This window comes from Neolamprologus multifasciatus, chromosome 14 (assembly GCF_963576455.1).
Source record: "Neolamprologus multifasciatus chromosome 14, fNeoMul1.2, whole genome shotgun sequence".
Taxonomy (NCBI): domain Eukaryota; kingdom Metazoa; phylum Chordata; class Actinopteri; order Cichliformes; family Cichlidae; genus Neolamprologus; species Neolamprologus multifasciatus.
In genome coordinates this window covers 29,033,123-29,056,413 of record NC_140452.1, presented here as the reverse complement: position 1 = coordinate 29,056,413, position 23,291 = coordinate 29,033,123, and the positions used below count along the sequence as shown (strand labels likewise).

Below are 23,291 nucleotides of genomic sequence, written 5' to 3'. Positions count from 1 at the left end.
ATTTAAAGTAGCACCACCTCTGCTGGTCCCTTTCGCCCGGGATTTGGTCACTGCGCAAACATACGTACACCCTCAAGCCTGCTTTTCTTCTTGACTCCAAACGGGCCACCTCTCCTTTTTATCTTTTCTTTCTTTTTAAAAAAAAAACCCAGCCGGTCTTACAGTTAAAACGATAAACTAAGGGTGTGTGGGTGCCATGTGACGTCAGCGTCCCAGCAAGTGTCCCATTTTTTTTGGGGGGGGGGGAGCAGCCTGCGGAAAGAAATCAAACGGGATGCTTTTCAACCCGAGTGTGGTCTGCCGTAAACACAGCTCAGACTCACTGGCCAGAGCATGGGCGCAGATGTGAAAGTGTGGACCGGACCATGTTGCGCCGAGCGGCGGTGTTGAAGAGAGCCGACGATGAAAACGTGGACTCCGGAGCTGATACTGCCGAGTGAGTGAGTCAACGGTCCCAGCGCTAGCTCCGGAGGCTAACCTCAGCTAGCCAGCTTCGCTTTTTTTTTCCTTTTTCTTTTTTTTTAGCGGTTGCCACAATGGAAATTAATTTTGCTCCAGACATTAAATTATGAAGAGTATGACTTTATCGTTCATTTAACCCTTTAGCACTTTACGACATCGGCTTTTTGGCAGCTGCTGTGATCTTTACGGGTTTTTTCTAGTGATTCTTTTAAGTTGTACGCTAGCTAACAACAGATAAAGTGTTGTCATGGAGACCAAAGTAAATGGAACATTTCCAAACCGGCCACCACAAGATGGAGACAGTTTTTTGTGTTTCCCCAAATATATGAATGAATAATAAACTAAATTCGTGGCCTTTTTTGTTTTCAGATCAGACTGCAGCAGGATGTCGTCGTCTGGCAGTAAGTAATCCTAGACTCACACACACAGTAAAAAGAGAAAAAAACACTCAAACTTACTTTTCGCACCTTCATAAAGACAAAAACACAAATAGTCTAAACCATCTTACGTCGTGGGCTGCAGTACAGCCCAATTTGATTTTAAGTGGGTCAGACCAGTGACTCTAAATATTTAATCCCGCAGATTTCTTAATATATGAAAAATAAGTAAAATTTAATCCGTTGTTGTTGTTTTTTTACATGTGTGGATTTGTGGATCTGCCATACTGTCAATAAAAAATGACATTACTGCAGAAGAATATGAACTTTTTCTGTAATGTATTATTCATCTGTTACTTGAACATAAATGGCCATGTGGGAGGTTTTTATCTTTATAAAGGTTGTAAAACAAACGATACAATTAAAAAGATTAAAAGTCCAAATTTATGTCCAGTGGGCTTGAAAAAATGTCATCAGATGGAGCAGTAAATGATATCTATTGTCACACAAAAGTTTTAAATGATATCTTGAAAACTGTGGATAGTAGACAGACAAACAAACGAACCGATTAAATACTCCTTCCCTTTGGGGGGATAAATGTAATCTTGAATTAGTTTAATTATGTCCTTGTCTAAAATATCTTTGTACACTCTGTGCCTCATGTTTTTTGTGCGTCACATCAGTCGACCTCGTGAGCAGGCGGGTCAGACAGCAGCGGCAGCAACAACTCCTGCTAATGCACTTGCATCTGCTGGCTAACCCCGGAGACTCCCTGCTGTTGCAACACACCCTGGATCGCCTGCTGCGCTGGCTCTGCCCGAGCCTACACATCTTCCACGTGTCGGAGAGGGCCTCACCATTCAGAACTTACCCCCGCCTCTGCCCCGTGGCTGGTAAGGATCCTGGGTTTTCAGTGTGTAGTCCTGCATTTCAGCACAGTATGTAGTAACAGTACATATACTTGGATCTCAGCTGTTTCTTTGGCATGGATGTTTCAACCATACATTATACCTTATTACACACTTTGGGGGTGTATTATTCAGCTATAATGATAACTTCCATATGTGAAAATGAGAAATATTTAGAGAAATTTAAGATTGTTATTGAGGTCAACATCTCCCCCGTTAAATACTGCACTTTAACCGTTGTAAACATGCTATCCCACAATGAGCTCCTGCCAGCGCCATGTCTGTTTTTACTTAGAATGAATAAAATAAAAGTTGACATCTTTCAGGTTACCCGTCTGTGGCCATCACTTTCTTCCTGCACGAGGCCTACGGAGAGGAACGAATCCTCAAAGTGCTGGACTTCTTCCAGCGTCCTCCCTGGCACTATCATCACACGGAGAGTTGTGGCAGCCGAACCGGAGGGATCCACATTACTTCCAGCAGCTCACCCTCCAATGCCCTGCTGCGGCCCTACCTCCTGCCCAGCAGAGACTTTTATAGCCTGGGTGCGGGGATGCCGGTGTGGGGAGTTCGACCAGTGCACTGTGGGGGTGAGATACTACGTGTGACGCTGTACAGTGTGTATGACAATTATGAGGATGCTGTGCGGCTCTATGAGACGGTGCTGCAGCGACAGGCAGAGGAGCAGAAGGCAGGATTCTGCTGGTTCACCTTGCATATGGGTAAGGCTTTAGAGTGTTTGCTCTTAATTGTGCAGTATTATTTTTATACTCCTCAAATTAAAACTACATACACATTTATTCCTTTCAAATTTTGTAATTTTGTAAATTTCTTAATAATAATGGGTTTTTTTAAACGTCATATTAAAAATGCGTCTTATCCCCTGCTGTCTCCTGCCGCCTTATTTCCCCTGCATCCAGAGCCCGGGCTCTGCCTTCAGCTGGCTTTAAAGCAGCTGTCACCAGGAGTTCGGGTGGAGCCATGCAGCTCTGCTGTGCTACAGTTTAGTGTGGAAGAAATTGGCCAGCTGGTTCCTCTGCTGCCAAACCCGTGTACCCCCATCAGCGCTACACGCTGGCAGACTGAAGACCTTGACGGCAACAAGGTTCTCTTTCAGGTAACTGCGGGTTATCTTCTTCTTTCTGCTTCCTCACGGCTCGCCACACGGGATCCACCGTCTCCTTCTCACCCCTAGCATCCCCATGAATCTTTTCAGTTGTCTTCCTCTTTACCTCCAGCCTGCCAGCTCTGTCTTCAACATCCTTTGTCCAGTATATCCACTATTCCTCCTCTATGCATTGTCCAGACTGTCTCAGCCTTCCCCCTTTAACTTTGTCTAAAATGCTCTTTGTTACCAGTTCCTCTAACGTACTCATTTCTCTTCCATAAGAGAAGCCTCCAGCTCTGCCTCCTGTCTCTTTATTAGTACAACCTTCTCCAAACCTTACACCATAGCAGGCCTCACTACCATCTTGTAAACCTCCCTTTCACCCTTGCTGCTATCCTTTTGTCACACATCACTCCTGACACTCATCTCCACCCACTCCACCCTGCCTACACTCTCTTCTTCACCTCTCTTGTGTCTTATACTTTGGAGGGTTGACCCCAGGTTAACTCAACATAACTGCAGGTTGTTTTGCTGAGTGTTTTTAAAAGTCAATCTCACTCTTTATGTTAAACGTGAGGATTGTGTGAATGGCAGATTGACGCAGCCTCGCATTGCAAGAGTAAACACGCTGAAGTGTGGGAGGTTTAACCACTAATTACCTCACAGAATGCTGGGAAACTGGTCAGACCTTTGTCCCATGTGCCACTAATGTGTGATTTATGAAACAGGAAATTTTTATATGTTTGAGATAAGGATTTGGATCTAATGCAAATATATGCAAGTCTGTGAACGTTATTTTATGAAACTAATAACACAGTGTAAATATAACTGAACCAACTGTTGTATTGCACTGTTTGTCATGGTGGGAGATGAACATCTGTTCAGGTGTAGATGGGCTGGGGCTTCCAACAGGAGTTTACATCCTGTATTCTAACAGAGATAAACAGTAGAAACATAAAGATATGTTTGGATGTAGTCCTGGTATACGTTATAATCCCATTCCTTCTGTCGTCCTGTGCTGCAGGTGAAAACCCCGGCACAACCTCAGCGACCTCTGACCTGTGCTTTCCCCCTGACTGGCTCGAGCATGCCTCCTCGAGGAATTCAACTCAGCAGCTCGGGACACAGCCTTTCACCCTGCAGCCTTACATCTCCTCTGTCCGGGCAAACGCACAGGCACGGTAAGCTGCGATGTTCAATCTTTCAGTGGGAGATTTATCGCCTGGAGCTTGACAGACGGGGAGAAATATCTCCAAATTACTACTTCACTGAGCGCTCTCCCAAAGACTTCTCAGTTCATAATGATTCCCTGGCGCTCTCTAATTGCCGTTGTATTAAATGATCATTTTGACTTAGAAAGCATTTATACGTATAATGATTCAAATATTAAATGTTTCCACCAGCACAGTGCAAAGTCTTTTTATTGGAGATGAATATCAGTAGAAAAGTTTACCAGTAATTATACTGGCTATGTGGTCTCTTTTCTAAGCAGTTATTTGAAGCAGTTCAGATTTTTTTTCAAAGAAAGTGTTAAGTTACATAGTTACATTTTTTTTGGAGAACGTTTTTAGGTAAGTACTTTTTTTTTGTATAGCCCTTTAAAAAAAAAAGTCACAAAGTGAAAAGAATAAAGACCCAAAAGAGGAGGAGAGACAACATTACAACAGGAGGCCTCTCACAATAAAAACAAAACATGGTTAGAGCCATCACACATCAGCATGGCCGAGCTTAGATACGAGTAAAGAGCATTGAGTCTATGCAAGAGAGCTCAAAACCTTCAGTTTTGCTGTGTGACTGAGGAAAACATGAGATTTATGAGAGTTTTATGTATGATGTAAAGCTTCATATTTTTTAAGGCTTATCACCAGTTAGAGAGCTGTTGAGGGTTTGTGTTCTTGAATATAGAATCTGTCACACGTTTATGTTCAAGAGAGTTGGTCATAAAATCAAATCGTATTTATTGGTCTGTCACGGTTGAGACACTTCGGGGGCAGCTTAAAGTAACACAAAGCAGAAATAGTTTTCATGTTTGTGTACATTGAGTGTACGATTTTTAATTTTTTAATTCTGTTTGGTGTTTCTTTGCCAGCCCAGAGACCGCGCAGCGACCCCATCTTGGAAAAGCTTCATGGAGGAGGTGGTGGAGCGGAGAGCCTGGGATCAGGAAGCTGCTGTAGCACTCCTCCTGGCAGCTCCTGTTACTCGTCCCAGCGCAGCAGCCCTGCTCCAGTCTCAACCTCCAACCACCCCGACTCTCCGCTGCGTCCCTCGATCACCCACTCTCTCTCCCATCTCCTTCTGGAAGAGGACGAGGAGGAGCCGGAGACCAACGTTGACACGGGAGCGGCTGTCTCTCCTCGCCCAGACCCAGCAGTCAAAGCGATGACTCGCTCCTCCTCTCTGGACCTTTTGGTGACCCTCCAGTCACAGAGACCCACAACAGTTGGAGCTTCAGCTGTCGAGGAGCTGGCCAAGGAGCTGAGTGATTGTTTGCAAGGAACGCACACACACCTTCAGGGGTCGTCTGGGACATGGGGCTCTGGTGGTGGAACAGATGCAGGCAGGACCAGGCAAAGCCCCTCCAACAGGCCCCTGGTAGAAAGCAGGACTACCGCTGAGCCGGCACGTGTGAGGAACTGTGAGGAACGGCTGGATGAGTTCTTCATCTAAATTCCTACCACCATGTCACGAGCAGTGGTAATAATCACAGACAAATAACAGGGACACCGGAGCACTGCAGCAGTTGACACGTAACATCCAGATGTCTAAATACCAGTTTAACTTGTCTTGTTTTTTCAAGAAAGCGCAGGTAAAGGTAATACAATGAATGTCTAAGTTAGTTTTATACATAGGTGCAGCTAATGATTTGTGCAGCTGTTGTAGCCGAGTGAATAGCAATCAGAGTTTTGTATTTAAGTGAGGCACACGAGGCTTCTTCTCATCACTCAGCTAGGCAACTTTTTTTTCTTTGATTAACTTCGAACAGATTAAGATGATCTCAGCGTTAAGGCTGTCTTTGATGTTGCCCTTGGTCGTGATTAGAAAGCTGATTTGTGGCTTATAAAGCATTTGTTTTAAGGAACTTCAGATAATCATTGATCCAGAATTTGCTTGTTAAAATGGACAAGCAGTGGAGTAAACCAGGCTACATAACAGTAATGAATAATTATCTCCCTTTAGTCGACCTGACACCTCAGAAATGCTCATTACTGAGAGGTCACAGTAAGGACAGGTTAACTTGAGTGAATTTTTTATGATCACTTAAACAGTGTTTGTGATCATTACAGCTGTTCTGAAGGCAAAAGATGTTAAGTGAGGGGAAAAATCGTAATAAGAAATGTAATGATTCAGGTCAGACTAGTCTCTTACTTATTTTTCTTTAATCTTTTTTTCCTTTGAAAAGGCTTTCTCGGTTTAACCTAACAGATTAATTGGAGTCTGGGTTTTTTCACTTGTGCATTATAAGGTCAGAGTTTTTCCCGCTGGGCTGCTCTCCGTAGGCAAGCTGGGGAGCTCGAAAATGCCAGAGCGTTTAACTGTTTACTGGAAATAATTGTAACTGGAAGAAAGTGAGTATTGTAAGCAAGTAGTGTGTAACATGTTCAGTGATGTAGATTAAAAGATAAATGATTGGAATAATAAAATGGCTACATCGAGCTCCCTCACAGCTCTGTGTGTGTGTGTGTGTGTGTGTGTGTGTGTGTGTGTGTGTGTGTGTGTGTGTGTGTGTGTGTGTGTGTGTGTGTGTGTTTACATACAGGCAGGCAGATGAAGTAGGAGGTGAGAAGTGAATGCTTGAAGTATCCCAGACGCATATTCACACAGCTGATAACACTGCTACGCTGAATTCTCAAATCCAGATCAGACATAATTTCATCTTTCATTGAATGTTGAAACACAGATAGTTACAGCTGCTTTACACACCGACCTTTAGACACAGAACACATAAAATCCGTATGCAGATTGTGTGCGTTAAAAACATTCTTGATGCAGCCGGTCACACCGGCTGTGTAACTTAGCAGGAAAAATTTGCAGCATTTATTTTTTTAGGCTCAAGCTCGATTTTTCTGATTCAAATACAGAGAGCTGACCAATCAGACCGCTGCATTTGGAAACAAGTGCACTCACTCAAAACACCAACCGATACTAAAAATGCAATGATATGGAAATAGTCAAATGTTACTATTTTACCTCTGACACACAGCTAGACGCTGCTCCGAATCAATCGGGTCTCTGAAATGATTTTCTGGCTCTTCAGATGTGGTCAAGAGTTCAAACTGGCCCACTGACATCCTGAAACGTCATTGCCATTGATGACTCACCTGCACTGTTCTCACACTCTGTCATGATTGATTTGGGGCCCCTAGCAATCAGGAGGGATTGAACATCACATTCCAGAGTAAGCATTATAATTTAAACACTGCTGCTGCTGCTGATGTGCAGTCCTGTTGAGGCTGTAATTACACTTCCATACACAATAATGCTAATCGCTTTGCAGTGTAAATACTGTACGTGCTGAGAAGCTGTAGCTCCTCTGTATTACAATACATCAACAAATTGCACTTTAAATCCTGCGACGCCATCTGCTGGTCAAAGGATGTTGTTGCTCTGAGGAGCACTCCTGCAGCCGGTCCAGCTCAGGTCCTTGGCCCAGTGGCCCTCTTTGGTGACTCGCACCTTCACTGGGTCAAACCTCCAGAACCGGTTTTCTTTGAAGAAGTAAAGGCGGCCGTCTGGACGCGTCAGCGCCCCGTTGGTCCCCTGCGGCACGCCAGTCCAGTCAGCCAGCTTGCGTGGGTAGTAGGGCTCTTGGCGCAAGGTTTTAAGGTTGAGTACGGAGTAACGGGAGCCCTTGAAGAGGACCATGTGACCCAGAGGAGCATAGTAGAAGGCACTGTCAGGGTGACGAGGCAGTCCTAGCTCGCTGCTCTTCCTGGGGAAGCCGGGGTCAAGCGTGCTGCCCGTGTAGCGCCAGATCCGCTTCCCTGCACAGCAGGAGGCAAGAGACACTGAAATGACACCAAACTTTATGCTCACGAAGAGTAGAATAAAATAAAACCTCTATTTCACCAGTGCTGCGCAAACAATACAGCATCTGATGATATTTGGCAAAAAACTCAGAGTTCAGGACACCGGGCCTTTTAAGAGATGAAATGACTTTACCGAAACGCAATATGTTCTTTAAAACTAAGCATAACTTTGACTAAAGACAGAAAGTACACACAGTATGTACAAGTGTTTTGGGCGGTTTTCTTAATTTAAAAAATTTGTGATTATGATTTATGGAGATTAATAATGCAGCAGAGCATCTGAGCTTTGCATAAAACTGTTTGCATTCGGCAGATAAGAAAGTCTTGTCAGGTATTTGGCATTTAGTGGAACATTTTGGCACTATCTTCAGACAAATTTTTGTAGCCTTTAGCACAAAGAAAAGACTATTAACACCGCAGCTGGAGCCTCACTGCTGTATTCAGCCTTTAAGCAGCACTTTGCTATTTTAAAAGGCACGAGAGGATCTATTTTGGGAGTTTTAACAGATGCGTGAAGTTAGCTAGCAGTTTAGGAAATGCCTTTAAAAGGAGGTGTGAGTCACATTAATGTGCTCAATGAGGCAGTACCTTTGAAAAAATACCACTTGGAGTCCGGCGGAGAGAAGGCAGTGGCCTCGATGGCCGGAGGGAGGTCGGGCCAGCGCTGACGGAGAGGCAGCGGGCACTTACGCGCCCTTCAGCCGGTACAGTCCAGTATACGCTGCCCCGAATCACCAGCACTGTCTTATTTTGGCCTGGAAAACACATGAATATACGTGTATATGTCTCTCATTCTTGCACAGAGCATGCTGGGAACAGTTTCTGAGCCCTGAACAAAGCTAAAAGTCTGGAAATTACAGCATCTCACTGTTCTCGCTCTTCTCTCAGATATCATGAGAACACATGGGTGGCTTAAACTTTCTTTCCTGTTTTTGCTTAACTATAAAATGATTTTGAAATACAGGAAAGAAGGCAAGTGTTTATCAGCAGCTTTGTCCTTTTGTTATAGAAATAAATATGAAAACAGGAATATCCACTGTTCCTGCTACAGGGTTTATTATTGTTCTTCAGCTTCTTCTACAGGAGTTGTGGCTGAATGTTGTTTTCTGATAAGATTTCATTTATTCGGACCTCACCCATAGTGATGGCATCAAAGACGCCCTGGCAGTAGAGAGGCAGGCCCGGGGTGTCGCGTCTGCTTTGAAGCTCTGAGAACTCCCACTCCTGCAGCGCAGCGTGCAAAACCTGACCCGGCAACCTCACCGGGCGATCGCCTAATGGTTTACCTAAAGGCACAAAAAATAAAGGAAGCAAAGCCATAAAACAATGAAGAGGAAGAGCCGGAGTTTATTGTTAACTGTTCTCGTTGGCTGACCGGACAAACTTTACATTACAGATCGTCCGATTTCTCATGCATCCCAAACAGCAATTTAACTGTTTACTAAATTAGATCAGGAACAAATGGGAACACAAACTGTGGAGATTTCTTCTTAAACAGGACTTGGAGAATGTTAACATTTAAATTGTCCTTTACAGGATGTGGCTGGGTTGATGTATACTGATGGATGACATTCCAGTGCACAGGAAATAAACAACAGACTGTAGATAGAGCACGGGCTGGAACCTTTAACATTTTTTAACTACCAAAATCAGAGCCGTCCTATTGTTATTGGCCCGCGTACCCTCGCAGTGCGCACATGAAAAGAATAAAGGAGGAAAAAAGGGGAGGGGGAGGCACAACACATTGAGCTCAACTGAAGAGTAAATGATAGCGCTTCAGATGTGATTACAGCCACTTTGTTTGCAAGGAGCTCAACAAACATTTTTGTAGGAAGACGGATAAAATCAGCACACCCAAGAACAGGAGGAAGAAGGCAGGAAAGATAGCTCTACTGTGCACAATGTGTGAGCATGTAGGAGCAGAGATCACTTCATCCAAACACACAAACTCCCTCCTCGTGCTCTGCCACATTCATCAGAAGTGGAAGAGATATTTAGATATGAAATGGCACCAAAGCGGCAACTAAACTGAAATATTAAAGCTATAAATCCTAAAATTAATGTCATATAGGCCTGGATGTGAATAATATTTAACTTTTATTGTTATTGCATTACATTCTACACTAGTTACATAGTTACATATTTCTGTAACTGTTTTACAAGCTGCTGTCCCTTTAAGGCCACACGCCCTTTCTGCCACTGCCACTCACTGGATATTCTCTCTTTCAGGTCATACTCTGTAGATCCCAGAGATGTTTGCGTTGTAAAGTGTCAGCAGCAGACCAGCTCAAAATAATCAGACCATTTAAGACACTTTCATGATCTTTCTTCCTCATTCTGATGCTCCCTTAGTTTACACATCTACATGTCTAAATGCACTGAGCCACTACCTTGTGGTTGGCTGATTAGATATTTACATTAACAAGCGGTTAAGCGGGTGCATCTTACAAAGTGGCCGGTAAGTTTGCGCTGACTTCATTATTTCAAACTGCCCATATTTAATATGAGCAACCAGCATTGTAACAGTATATATAACAAAGAAGGAAAAGCATAAAAAGTCCACTTCGAGTCAAAGTTGTTGTTTTTGATGTCTCCGTCACAGTGCACACACCATCGTATTCAAAGGCAGAAACACCAAATCTATGTTCGCTCTCTGACATATCCAGTCTGCTCACATGTGCTCCTTATCAGATTGCAGTGCCAGGAATGATTCACCCACCCACACCCACACACACACATTCACATATTCTCCTTAAAGCTTATATGTTTAAGCAGATGTAACATTTTTGGAGCATCAGCAGTCTTGTCAGCTGGACTCGCTTGACGTTTACGTGGGAGCAGCTGCAGTGTGCACATATTACTGCCACAGCTTAACAGAAATAAAGGAGAAAAAGCAGACCAAGCTTCATTTGAGTGCACGCAAAGGAATCCTGGGTAATTTTCCCTGAAGCAAAAAAAAAAAGCTATTGGAGAGTTGTCTTGAGGTCTTTGTGTAAGGTCTGCTGATAAGCGGCCACCCAAAGTTCAAGTTTCACTAAAAACAAAAGCACATACAGCTTAACGACCAACTAAAGGTAATTATCTGCTATAATTGCTGCCATTTAATTCAATCTATGGTTAAATTGCTTTAGGTCCTGAATGTAGCTGAAATAAAGATGTGTGTCTCTCTGTTCGGCCAATACAGCGGGAGTGAAGGGCCACTTTACGATGGTGAAGACAGAATATTTCAGAGGCAGAGGAGATGGAACTCCTCACTTATTAAATAAAAGGAGAGGCAGCTGGACGTGGTCTGCCTGCAAGCTTCTGCTGATCTCAGGCTCAGAGCTGTGTGCTTGTCCTGCAGCCACGCAAGCATTCCTGCAAAGTGTCTTGTTTTTCTCTGTGCAGCTGCCGTACACCTGAGAGGCCGGGCCAGAGCGCAGGAAGCTCCTCGTGCATCTTCAAAACGTCACACAGTCACGGCTAAAAAGCTGCTGGCAATGCAAAAATGATTTAAGACGTATTGTTGCGCAGCTGTTGTGGAGAAATTATTTTCCAAGCAGCAGCAGAAAAAACCCCCAAAACAAGCAATAAAAGAAGTGTGCAGAGCGGCACATGTGGAAACCTGCCTCACACATGCCAGGAGGGACAACAAACTTGCAGTAAACAGAAAATCTTATAGCCGTCATTCAAGAAGTCCAGGGTGATGCTCCCACATTGCACAACCACAATAGTAATCTATCACAGCAGGTAAATACAGTGTGCATAATAATAATAATAATACACAAACAGGCTGCTGAGTGTGTTGTTTTGACACTCACACCACCTCCGCTGCCCTCCCTATAAACACTCCCACAGCAGCAGCTAAGAGGCTGTCAGGCTGAACAAACTCCTCCTGCTGCTAAAGATAAACTCAAGATTAGATTGTGATGTGTTGTGCATATTTCTTTTGCCAAGAACACGCAGAAACTTCGAGTGACTGCAAACAAGAAATGTAAGAAATTAAGTTTTGGCTTTGCTGCTCTACTCAGTCACCGTCAGTGTTTGGAGCTGTAGTGGCCTGCTGGCCTTTTTCACAGCTCGGTGCTACAGCTCCCAATTTGGAGGGTAATAGAACAGAGAGACCGTCTGGATTTGTCACAGTGCATGCACAGTTCATCAAAGCAGCCCCAGATCATCACACTACCACCACCATGTCTGACTGTTGGTATGATTTTCTCTTTATGAAATGCTGTGTTCGTTTTATGTAACGGGATGCAACTAAGTTTAAACTTATTTAACATTTTAAATTGTTACCATAAACCAAGCACCGTGTTCTCACCGTACAGCTGCTGCACGGCAATAATGTCGTCCCAGCTCAGAACCAGCCCGCGGCCGAGCTTCCTGTAGTACGGCGACATCAGAGCGTGACGAACGGGGGAGTGCTCCAGGCCCAGAGTGTGTCCGATCTCGTGGGCGGTCACCATAAAAAGGTTGTGGCCCTTGTGCCCGTTTAGCGTCCACCTCTCCGCCATGTCGAAGTGGGCTTCGCCTCGGCGAGGCAGGAAGGCGTGAGCCAGAGTTCCCCCTGAATGAGAAAAGGAAAAAAAAAACTCTGAGGCACATTTATGATTTATTAGACCCTCATTCTTATTGGTTAAACCTAACACCGTCCACTCGCCGTGTATTTATACACACGCTCTGCATTTAATCATTAGTGCCGTAGGTTTGAGCAGCTGTGGCTCAGCTAGAGCAGTTTATCTACCAATCAGAAGGTCAATGGATCAATCTGTCGCTCCTCCAGTCTCAGTATCGTTGGGCAAGGTATTAAACATCAAGTTGCCCCTCAGGGCATCCACAGGCATAGATGACTCGCAGTAGAAAGGCGTTATATAAGCATGGGCGTAACTTGTCATAACTCCCCTGGAAATTACACCCCTGTATATAAGTTGTTTGTTCTTGCAAGATGCACATTTCAGCCTCCGGCACTGGAACTGTGTTCATTCTGTTTGATGCTATTTTTGATTAGTTTTCAGGATCTCAGCACAGAGCAGAAGCAGAGCAGCTGTCAGTGACAACATGTCAGCTACAGCAAAAAAGGAGATGTGGCAGAGGTGCCTGCAGTGGGGCAGCAACTGCACTAAAACTGTTTGTTTAAAAAAAGAAAAAAAAAACACTATATGAGAGTTCTCCAACTGTGGATCTGAGCCATCAAGCTTGACTTATTAGCCTGTATAAACTGACACTGTTACTTCATGCTCTTTTTCTTATGAGCTGGTTAGTTTAGCTGTTTTACTGCGTCATGCACAAAGTGCCGACCCACATGGACATAAGACACCAAAAAAGGCATACCTACTCATCTACTCAAGTGAAATAAAAACCGTGCAAGATTAAAATCACTCTTCTTATGAATTGCCCCCAACTCGAATACGGTGAGGACTTGCAGGATGGTGCTGCTTCATGTATTAAAGAGGTCGTTAAAGACTCTAAACAGCCGTTCTTTCCATTTTGAGACTGGGAGCTTTCAGGTTACAAGTAACACACAGTGTAGAGAAAAAAGTTGCATTAAAGTGCTCTTTAAAATCAGAAAATCGAATATTTCTATATTTTCTAATTTGCTGAGTCAGATCAAAGAATCTTAATGAGTTTACATGTTCTACTTAAATGTAAACTTGTGCTTTTGTGGGACTTAAGCCCAAATATTCCCAGTAATCTCATTACTATTCACACCTAACTAATGAAATTAACCTGCCAGTACATGTAAGGAGAATTTAAGGAAGTTAAATATCTTTAGAATTTCTTAAACAAGTCCTTGTAAATATAAATGAAGATGAAATAGATCGATGTGTTGTGACCCTGACCTGGTCCGTCAAAAGCGTTGCTGGCCCCGTCGTTGTGGTCTCCTTCATAAAAGGCCAGCCGGATGTCTGCGGGTCCACCAGGGGCCTCCTGGAAGACCAGGCCCGACACGTTGCTCCACAGCTGGAAGGCAGCATGCACAGCCAGCCGGACAGAGCCCAGCGACAGGTGCTGAGGCCAGTTCACGATCTGGTAGGTCAGGTGGCGCTTGTACCACTTGTCAACTGGAGAATGGCAACAGAGAGAAGCAGAAATGAGACGCTATGAAACTCCCAGTCTGGTTCATCTCAGCCGGTGCATCAGCAGATGAGCTCCAACCAAAAAAAAGCCGGCAGTGTTATTCGGAGCAAGGCTTAAAGCAATTATCAAAGAATATAAAAAGTAATACTGGCTAAAACTCAATAACACAGTTAGCCCTCAGACAGGTAAAGATGCTAACGAAACGAGAATAAGAGCATAAAAAGTGCTCAGTCATGCTGATTTTCTCATATATGTTAAACTGAATTATCTTTTCAAAGACAAGTGACCGTCTTTATAAGATGTCAAAACAATCCCTGCTTTGTTTCATTCGACTAATGTGGCTGTTTTCTTTCTTTTCAAATTTGCTGGATAGTCTGCTATTTTAAACTAGTTGAACTTTTAGAGAGCTAATCCCATTGGAAATTGTTAAATTATTACTATTGTGTCCTTATTATAAGCCATTGGTGTAGCTGTGGATTTACACCTTAAATAACCAGCATAATTAAGTAAGGATTGAGGGTCACCTCAAGGAAAGTTTTAAGTCTAATCTTGAAAGTAGAAAGGGTATGTGTCTCCTGAACCCAAACTGGGACTGAAAGAGGCCTGAAAGCTGAAGGCTCTGCCTCCCATTCTACTTTTAAATCCTCTAGCAACCACAAGTAAACCTGCAGTCTTAGAGGGATATGCTTTATCGGGGTGATTGAATTGAATTGTTTTATAGTTCTGAATGCCTGATATCCCATCCTCAACTGTGACAAATCCAGCCAACTGAGCCAGAATGATAGGATGTTAACCATGCAAGCTTCCAGCTGGGTAAACTAACACGCACTCCGACTGCATGCTTCACCAAACAGTTTACTTCACCATGGGTCTGTAGTTTCTTGGCTTAGTTATAATTACACGTGTCGCAAACTTCACAGTCACATCATTTGTTCGAGGATCGAAGGAAGGGGGGATTCATGCTCAGCCTTTCATTAATTTACAAGACTCCAATTTGTTCGTATACACGCACACATACACAGGATCACACAGTAAAAGAGTCTGGAAACAAAGCAGACACACACAAGCAGCTCAACAGCCCTAACAGACAAAAGGGACTGCCTGCAGGAAACAATCAGCAGATAATATGAACCTTCAGAAAGAGGCAGCTGGAGAGGCTGTGGCTGACTTACAGAGCACTTTTAAATGAGAGCTTTATGAAACTGCACGGACTTTGCTCAAATAAGCCTCAACGCTGATTTTGTCAAAGGGGTTTTGGCCAAAACAAGAACACTGGACTGAAACCGTCACTGAAATAAACTTTGTACACCTGGGCGACGAATTGACACTTAAACCTTGCAAGAAGTGATTCTTCTCCATTCAGTCTTCACTTCGGGGCTCGGCTGATTTACACACACTTGGAGAGCTGACGCTTAAGCGTCCACATAAATCAAACTTATTTTCCAAAGTTGTCAAAATATTTTTTTTAAAAGACGGCCAAATGTGAGCGGGAGGTTTGCTCACGTTACACACTACTGCTCCGCTACAACGGAGGACAGACTCTGAGTGCTTTCGATGCCATTTGTGCTTGTTTAAATAACGCATTGCAAACAGAATATGGGAGAAATATACGAGAAGCATGTTCTGCATACTGTGAATGGCCGAGAGACCGCAAACAGCACCCTGGAGACTGGAAAATATCTGGAAATCTGGAGCTATTAAGACATGGTTTTGACAGTGACATCAGTGTGTAAGCTGTGTGAGTAAACACACAAACAGAAGTTGTGCTTTGGCAGCAGCTTGACTCTTATAAGAACTTCATGCTTATCCTTTTTGTTGCAACAGTTTACACAGATATGACGCTGTAAGAGTGGAAGCACAGGGAGCCTCAAACACCACAAAAAAAATCTGTTTCAAAATAAAGTGATCATTTGCCGCAATCCTCTAGAAGTCTGATTAGTATGATTTGAGACTGTGAGATACTCAAACATGTTCCCATCCCAGCTCCACCTCTCATTCCAAGATGAACTGCACACATTAGGCCTGTTACCGCATCATGTGTGTAGATGTGTATTCTCAGCAGAGCTCAGGCGCCTACTCTCCATCTCAGACCGCCGCGGAGTAAGAGGTCCCAGAGGACGGCAGAGAAGCCAGGAAGTCCGATACACACAAGACATTCCAAGACTTCCCTTATGGAAGCAATTATGATGCCCTCTATAGCGGCAGTGTAGGGGAGGGCGTGCTATCACAGACATTAGGAAGTGACTTAGACCATCTGATAGCTAAAGTTATTGGTTGTGGAGGTTCGGGGAGATTCTGTTTGTTGCTGGTGTTAAGAAGGCTGTGCGACAAATGCGCGCAAGAGATGCCGCTGACAACGAAGCCAACGGGCGAGGCTAAAAAAGACCCGACGCGATGTACAAGATTTCATTCACGTCTCATGGGTTATTTTGTCCAGGCCGTGGTCTAAAATCCAAAATTTGTTTCAATTCAGTTTTATTTACATCAAATAAGGACAATAGTTTCCTCAGGGTGCTTTAGGACTCTACAATGAAAGAGAGAAACCCCCAATACTCAGACTAGACCTCCTATGAGCAAGCACTTGGCGACAGTGAGAAGGAAAAACTCCCTTTTAACAGCAGTCAGAGAGTGAAAGGAAGTGAGTGAAGAAGAAGCCCAGGCAGCATAATCAAGAGAGGATTCGGGGTCACTGGATCCAGGCCTGACTATAAATATCATCAAAAAGAAACTTTTAAGCTTAATCTTAAAAGTAGAGATAGTGTCTGTCTCCTGAATCCAAACTGGGAGCTGGCTCCACAGAAGAGGGGCATGAAAGCTGAAGGCTTGTTTTAAATATCCTGAGAGCCACAGGTAAGCTAAAGTGCTCTAATTGGATGATACTGTACTCCCTCTCTTGAGATGCTCTGCCAGGCATTATTGCAGACACCTTCACCTGCTGCTTGTTTGTGTCTCTCTCGGGCCTCAGATACCTATAAAGCCATTCATGCATATGAAAATAGGGAATTTTGCAAAAGAAACCAACTGTTTGCTGGAATCAGTGAATCTTTGACTGAAATTAAAACTCCGATCTAATTATTTAAAAATGAAATTATTGAAATAGTTACCAAAAATTTGCAAAAATGCCCATTCATTGTTTAAGCGTCTACACTTCATGGCATGGATCCATGGAGGCACACCTCAGAAAAATACACACACACGTCATGCACTTAAATAGCTTATCTTAGACAAGCTGGTGGAAAGTCAGTTCTGTAAATATCAGTGGGAACAACCACAAGTCAAGGTCTGTTTTCAGTTTCCAGGAAGCTCAGAAGCTGATAAACAAAAATCACATCACACCACAGGTGAGAGTGAACGAGCAGGCAGCTCGTCTGACTCACCCACAATGCTGCAGCCGCGCGGCTTCGTTTAGCAGCCACAGTCAGCTGTCAAGGTCAAACAGCTCAAACAGCATTAAGGGTTAGCTTTAAGTCATGGATCGCCTGCTTGACAGAATGGTAAGCCTCAAGCCTGATATGAACTGGAAACTGCAGGAACACCAGCATCACTGTCCACAGAGAAGCGAGTGGGTGCCAATGAAGAAAGAAGCTCCTCCCTTCAAGCTATTTGGCCAGATTGACAAGAGGTATGTTTGGAGGCTTTCAAACCTAAGAAAACTATACGTGCTGTCAAGCATGGTGGTGGTAGCCCCGTGCTCTGGGGCTGTTTTGCTGCCAGTGGTGCTGGTACATTGCATAAAGTGAATGGAATAATGAAAGAGGAGGATTTCCTCCAAATTCTTCAACATCACCTCAAATCAGCTGGATGGTTGAAACATGGACACAAACATGAAAATGATCACAATTTTGTGTGGATCACTGAGCTAACACTAAGCTTTTGGAATGGCCTTCCCAAAGCTGGTATTTAAAAGTTTGTGGACTATGTTTAAAAGCTGATTCTGTGTTAGCAAACCAACCAATTTTAATGAACTCTGCCAAGAAGATCCATCCAGAATTACACCAGAAGCTTGTTGATGGCTACCAAAAGTTGATGTGCACATGAACGTTATTCACATGAATGTTCCTCTCTAAATGTAACCAAATTATGTATGTATGTACACATTTAAATGTGTATGTATGCCTTTACTTTTTGTAGATTAAAGAAAATGCTAAATAAGTTAGAACCTGTGTAAGTTATTAAAGATGTACAATCATTCAACAGTTCAGAGAAATCCTTAAAAGACCTCAGTTACCATGACATTCATGCTCATGATGAGCGTATGTAAACTTATGACCATAGCTGCAATCCAACCAACACACGTAACCAGAAGGAGGGAGGCAAAAACTGAGGATCAGCAAAGTTACACATAAATAAACAAGGATATAAAAAATGCCAGACTTGAACTGTTTCACAGGGTAGGTGAAAACTTTAGGTCACATTATTGATCAGAAGAGATCACCAACATTTTTGGGCTTATCTGCAGCCACAGATGTCTCTGTACAGTATTTCCTGCCATGTGTTGAGTACATGTTGAGATATTACTCTCTGTGCTAAAGTGAAACAACTGCCAGCCAACACTGTACATACCTGAGGCCTCATTATTACTACACGCATGTTTTCACAGGACTCTGTTCAGACCAAGAGTCTGATCCAAACACAAAGCTCCTTGAGCAAACACTCGTGAAGCTGCAAGCAGAAACATATCTGCCGTTTCTATCGCATAAAGCGGCATAAAGTTTGAGTTAGAGGTGGTGGCACCGCACGAGCAGAACGTCGTTATTCACAATTAAGCTATTATAGCTACAATACATTAGTGGATGCATGAAGCCAGATCAGTAAGAGGTTTGACCCGAGGGTGTAAAAGTATCTGCCGCCTGTTTAATAACACTGCCGCCTGTCATATGAGACAAGTCTGGGTTCTTAAAGAGCAGGCTCAGATCCATACAAGCAGCTGACCGCTGAGATAGGTGGCAAACAACATGATCCAGTCAGTCAGTTATGGATGTGTGTACCAGAGGGAACGTGTCAGGTACTGACACGAAGAGGCAGCGGCAAACATCAGCCGCAGCTGCATTCCCCGAACATTAGCCAACCTCGTCAGTGACACTGAGGAATGCAGAGGCTTCACACATCATGGGGCTGGAGGCACAAGCACAGAGAGAGGGAGTGGGAAACATTGCTCGGGCTTCTGGTGCTGTCGTCGGCCTGCTGCTGCTGTTCATTCACAAAGGAGATGTGACGAACAGCAGCACTGAGGAGAGACAGCGAGAACGAAAAACACGAAGACGTACAAAAAAGGGTGTTTACAGGTCTCATCGAAATCTGTAGAGCGGCCTTGGATGGCAGAAACTTCAAGATTGGTGGGCGGATCAATTCAAATATTGATTTAAATATCGATAGTGTCAGTACCAACGGCGATATTGGTATCTGATCAATACTAGAGGAAAAGGATCAATGTATTGTTTCTAGAATGTAAGTTCATAGTTTCAAATTCAGTATGTAGCCAACTAAATTGTGTTAAATCTTTTTTGGTAATGAAAGGGTACGCCTTGAATACAATTACATTAAAAGTATCGGTATCAGCAAAGTTGTGCTATATTCAGTGTCTCCTTCTCTTGTTCCCATCAAGGATATTCTAGCAACATAAAACACTGAAAGACTGGAAAGGCGAACCTCTTTTAATCCTCTGGTTTTTAGATTTTGGTATGTAGGTTTGGATGGAACATTTAATACCTTTAGGAGAAACTGGAAGTGAGGTTGCAGGGGTATATGTGTTTGGACGAGCCCATTTCCCCAAACCTTTATCTAAACTGAAGAACACATAGTGAGATGTGAAGGACTTTAGCAGATGAGAGAGAGAAGCATAATCCCAGTAACGAAAGACAAAGTGGAGACTAAAGTTGAAGTTTTTACCCAGCAAACATGACATGAAAGACACATGGGCTTGTGTAACTAAATAATAAGAATCACTCAGGGCTGACGTGTGCACCATCAGACACTCCACCAGCTTTAATTACAACCCTCAACTCTATTTAGTGCTTCAGTTTACGACGGCGGACCCTCCCAGTTAACTGTTGGTTCTTTCAGACCACAATGGGGCAAACAAAGGCGCTACATAAAAAGGCAGGGAATGAAACACCGGCTCTCATGTCAGTCAGGCTCACTTTGCACATGCATGCATATAAATTAAATAAAACAATACCTTCTGCAGCGGAGCGTCTCCTGCGCAGCTGCTGCGGCGGTCTCTGTCCAGTAAAGATGAAGTTTACTCTCTGAGCCCAGATCTGCTGGCTGGCCTCATCCGACACCCCACAGCGGGGCTCTGCCATCCGCAGCAGGGTGGCGCTGTCAAGTTTGCCTGTTATGGGCAGACGGGACAACCACTGGAATTCTCTGCGGAGAGACAGAGAGAGACAAAACACTTAGAGTCTCTCTAGTGTGTGAGCCAAAAGTGCTGCAAAAGGTGATAGATCTTTGCTGCATAGAGATTTAATGATCTGATGCACTTCTGTGTTTCTGAGAGGAGCTATTAAAGATTCGCACGAGAGCTTTCAGACAGGCACTTGGACTGCTCCTGGATTCAGGTGAGTTACAGATACATATAACTCAAAAGTACATCGGCATCATGAAGCTAGGTTTCCCACATCAATGGATGGAAAGCAGAAGAGATGTTAAGGTTGATAACATCAAAAATGTAGCCTTATCCCCAACCTTTATGTCCTTTATATACCAGAGCCTGCATACATTGAGTAGAGATGAGCATTTAGATGCATAAAAACTGCACAGAGTTTATGAACACATCATTCAGTCTAAGATGAAGGAGTTTTAATCAGTTCCCATTATAGTACAGTGAGCAGACGGGCCAGAGGGCGAGGTTCCTGAAATTCCTAGATGGTTCAGGGAGGGTTCAAGAGAGGTTTCCCAATGCGGAGATGAGGGTGTGTTTTACTGCCCTGCACAGACAGTCAGCCCTGAGGCTTGTACCACACCGAGCTCACCCTTCCCTGTGATGAACACGCAGTGCCTAGAGGTAGAAATGTGTGCAAATGGACCTACCGGACTGCAGACTGTACCTCAGCCGCATTGTGGATGTGGTAGTCATGATGGAGGTAGCCATACTTTTCCAGAAAGTCCTACAAGGGAAGTCATACCTGTTAATAATTAAACTCCAAGAGAAGCAGCAGAACAAAAATGACTATGATTTTTACTAGCAGTGGTAGCTGTACAAGGTGTGACAGTGGACAGATGGATAACCATACGTGTTTTTAAAAACGACATACTAAGGAGGAGTAATGACATACAAATAATTAATTAAGCACTTACTAATACCTTACTAATGCTTAATAGTGTGACATTATTAAAAAATGCTACTGTTTTCAAAAACCAGTGCTGTCACACGGACATATTTCTAATAAGAACATAGCGTAGTAACCACACATCCCCATGAGTTTGCAAGACTTCTGCATTATTTTACCATGTACATGGTTATGAGTGCGCAGACCACCCATAAGACAAAGAAGCACCCAGGGGGGGCCCTGAAATTCCCAAGTTATAATTTTGCAAGAATTCCATGTAAACATGCAAGTCACGGAAAGCTCCAGTGTAATACCTATAAAGTGCTTTAACATGAACCCACAGGGTACACGCCAACAGGTGTTGCATTATTCTGTGAGGCTGGTTCATAGTTTAATATTACAGCCCCTTCATGTTCAGACAACAGCAGCAGGCACCGCTCAGCGTGCGATTACAGATGTGACGGGGCGGAAATTAAAACTGAGGAGATGACAGATGCGTTTCAGCAACAGGAATGTGCAACAACAAAATAATAATAATAATAATAATGTTTCCGAAAATGCCACAGGGCTTTGTTTAATGTAAGAATGAAAGCATAGCTGGTGAAACCAGATGAGGAAAGCGTGTAGTCTTTGGACAGCCAGCAAAGGGAGCTGTCAGATTAGAGCGGTGCAGTCTGAACCACAGCGAGGCGAAACTCGTTTATCTTTCTTTATGAATGGGTCAGATCTCCTTGTCTTTATGCAGTAGACTTTAACATTACATCACAGTACGTGTAACCTTTCCTGAATGAATATAGGATATATACAGACTCTGTTTTTAAATCTGTTTTGAGTGGGGTTGCTCATTTTAGCTTAGTTTTTTTTTTTTTTTTAAAGTTTAATTGTTAGCTTTAGTCTTTTTAAACTATTGTTGTATGGAGGGCACATGCCAAGATGCAAGATTTGGGGAAAATCAGTACAGCTATAAGAAAAAAATAGCCGCGACGACTCAAAATCTTTGTTCTTGGTTCATAATCTAGGTTAAATGTATTTATTGGTATCGGCAATACTGGGAATGTTTTACATGGTATTGGATCTATATCGGTATAGATCTGAAGTTTACAGTATAGTACAGCACTGTAGACATCAAAGCCTCATCAGGCATGTTAATACATTTTACCAACTTAAATACCAAAGTTAATCTATAATTTTGACTTTGTTTTAACAGCTTTTTACGTCCATTTTTCTGTAATAATTACCGTTATTAAAAAATTTTATAATGGCGACAAAACAGGAAAGCGCTATTATAGAGACAGGAGGGAGTTGCGTTTTAAATTGTTGGTTGTAAATGAAAAACAAAACAGCCATTAACAATATTTAATGTTTTTACAGAAATACATTTAGACAGACATGTGCCCTTTAGTCTGAAACAGCTGTAAAATCATCTTATTTGATTACTGCTGTGAGCTATTGATGTTATTTTATTATAACCACCAAATTCACTGTGTCAAAGTTTCGGTGTAAAGCCGATAAAACAATGTCCCCGGTAGGATAACTTCGCAGTGCCCACGGCGTAGTTTTAAATGTGGGTCACTTTAATTCGCCTGCTTACCAGAAATGTTTGTAACAGAGGTCTTTGAGTCTCTGTGAAATGAGTTTTGACAGCAGTACCTCCGGGTCCAGGAGCAGCGGTGATCCTGCGGTAGTCTGAGCGGTGATGAGCGCCGTCACAGCCAGGAACCAGAGTCTCCTAACGCCCCGCTCACACAGGCCCGGAGCTCGGCGGCTCATCGCGGGGAGAACCGCAGTCAGCGCCCTGCTCCCTTCACAACCTCCATGATTAAATTTACTATCTGAGAACACTCAAGTGATCCCAAGACTTCTCCATTACGGCGAGGACTGACGGAGCTTATTCACAGCTGGAATATTACAGTGAGAGGAGGAGTGTCAGCACCGCCCCTCGTCTGCAGGGCAAACAAATCCAAATCAGCAGGGCATGGCAGCGTCTCCCCTGCTGCACACAACCAATTTTAGAGATATGAATCACATGCAGTTTGTTTCTTTAGTGCTGAAGAGGTTAATGTGTAATGAACTCACAC

At 43.4% G+C, this 23,291-nt stretch overlaps 2 protein-coding genes across 3 annotated transcripts; one reads left to right on the top strand and one right to left on the bottom strand.

Moving 5' to 3' along the window:
* Positions 1-46: 46 nt before the first annotated feature.
* Positions 47-6,526, top strand: fam124b (family with sequence similarity 124B). 2 transcript variants are annotated; one of them, XM_085131274.1, is made up of 7 exons: positions 47-440; positions 832-863; positions 1,523-1,732; positions 2,074-2,469; positions 2,668-2,864; positions 3,880-4,036; positions 4,945-6,526. In XM_085131274.1, exons 1-7 carry the CDS (start codon positions 403-405, stop codon positions 5,523-5,525), a joined length of 1,611 nt encoding a protein of 536 aa, XP_084987400.1. In that variant the 5' UTR covers positions 47-402; the 3' UTR covers positions 5,526-6,526. The 2 variants fall into 2 exon arrangements, with proteins under 2 accessions (XP_084987400.1, XP_084987399.1); XM_085131273.1 differs by having other exon boundaries at positions 49-436.
* On the bottom strand, positions 6,221-23,172 carry mmp28 (matrix metallopeptidase 28). Its single transcript, XM_085131275.1, is given in 9 exon segments — positions 6,221-7,840; positions 8,474-8,569; positions 8,572-8,640; positions 9,022-9,171; positions 12,186-12,431; positions 13,705-13,926; positions 20,121-20,311; positions 20,975-21,051; positions 22,864-23,172. Coding segments are annotated over 9 exon segments (1,566 nt in total). The 5' UTR covers positions 22,984-23,172; the 3' UTR covers positions 6,221-7,445.
* Positions 23,173-23,291: the final 119 nt, after the last annotated feature.

What these genes read in the sequence shown, in the direction of transcription:
- fam124b (XM_085131273.1), top strand. Translation starts at nt 366, where the DNA reads ATGTTGCGCCGAGCGGCGGTGTTGAAGAGAGCCGACGATGAAAACGTG. An exon ending in CAGGATGTCGTCGTCTGGCA is followed by an intron (nt 864 to 1,522) that starts GTAAGTAATCCT and finishes GCGTCACATCAG; the next exon opens with TCGACCTCGTGAGCAGGCGG. An exon ending in CCGCCTCTGCCCCGTGGCTG is followed by an intron (nt 1,733 to 2,073) that starts GTAAGGATCCTG and finishes GACATCTTTCAG; the next exon opens with GTTACCCGTCTGTGGCCATC.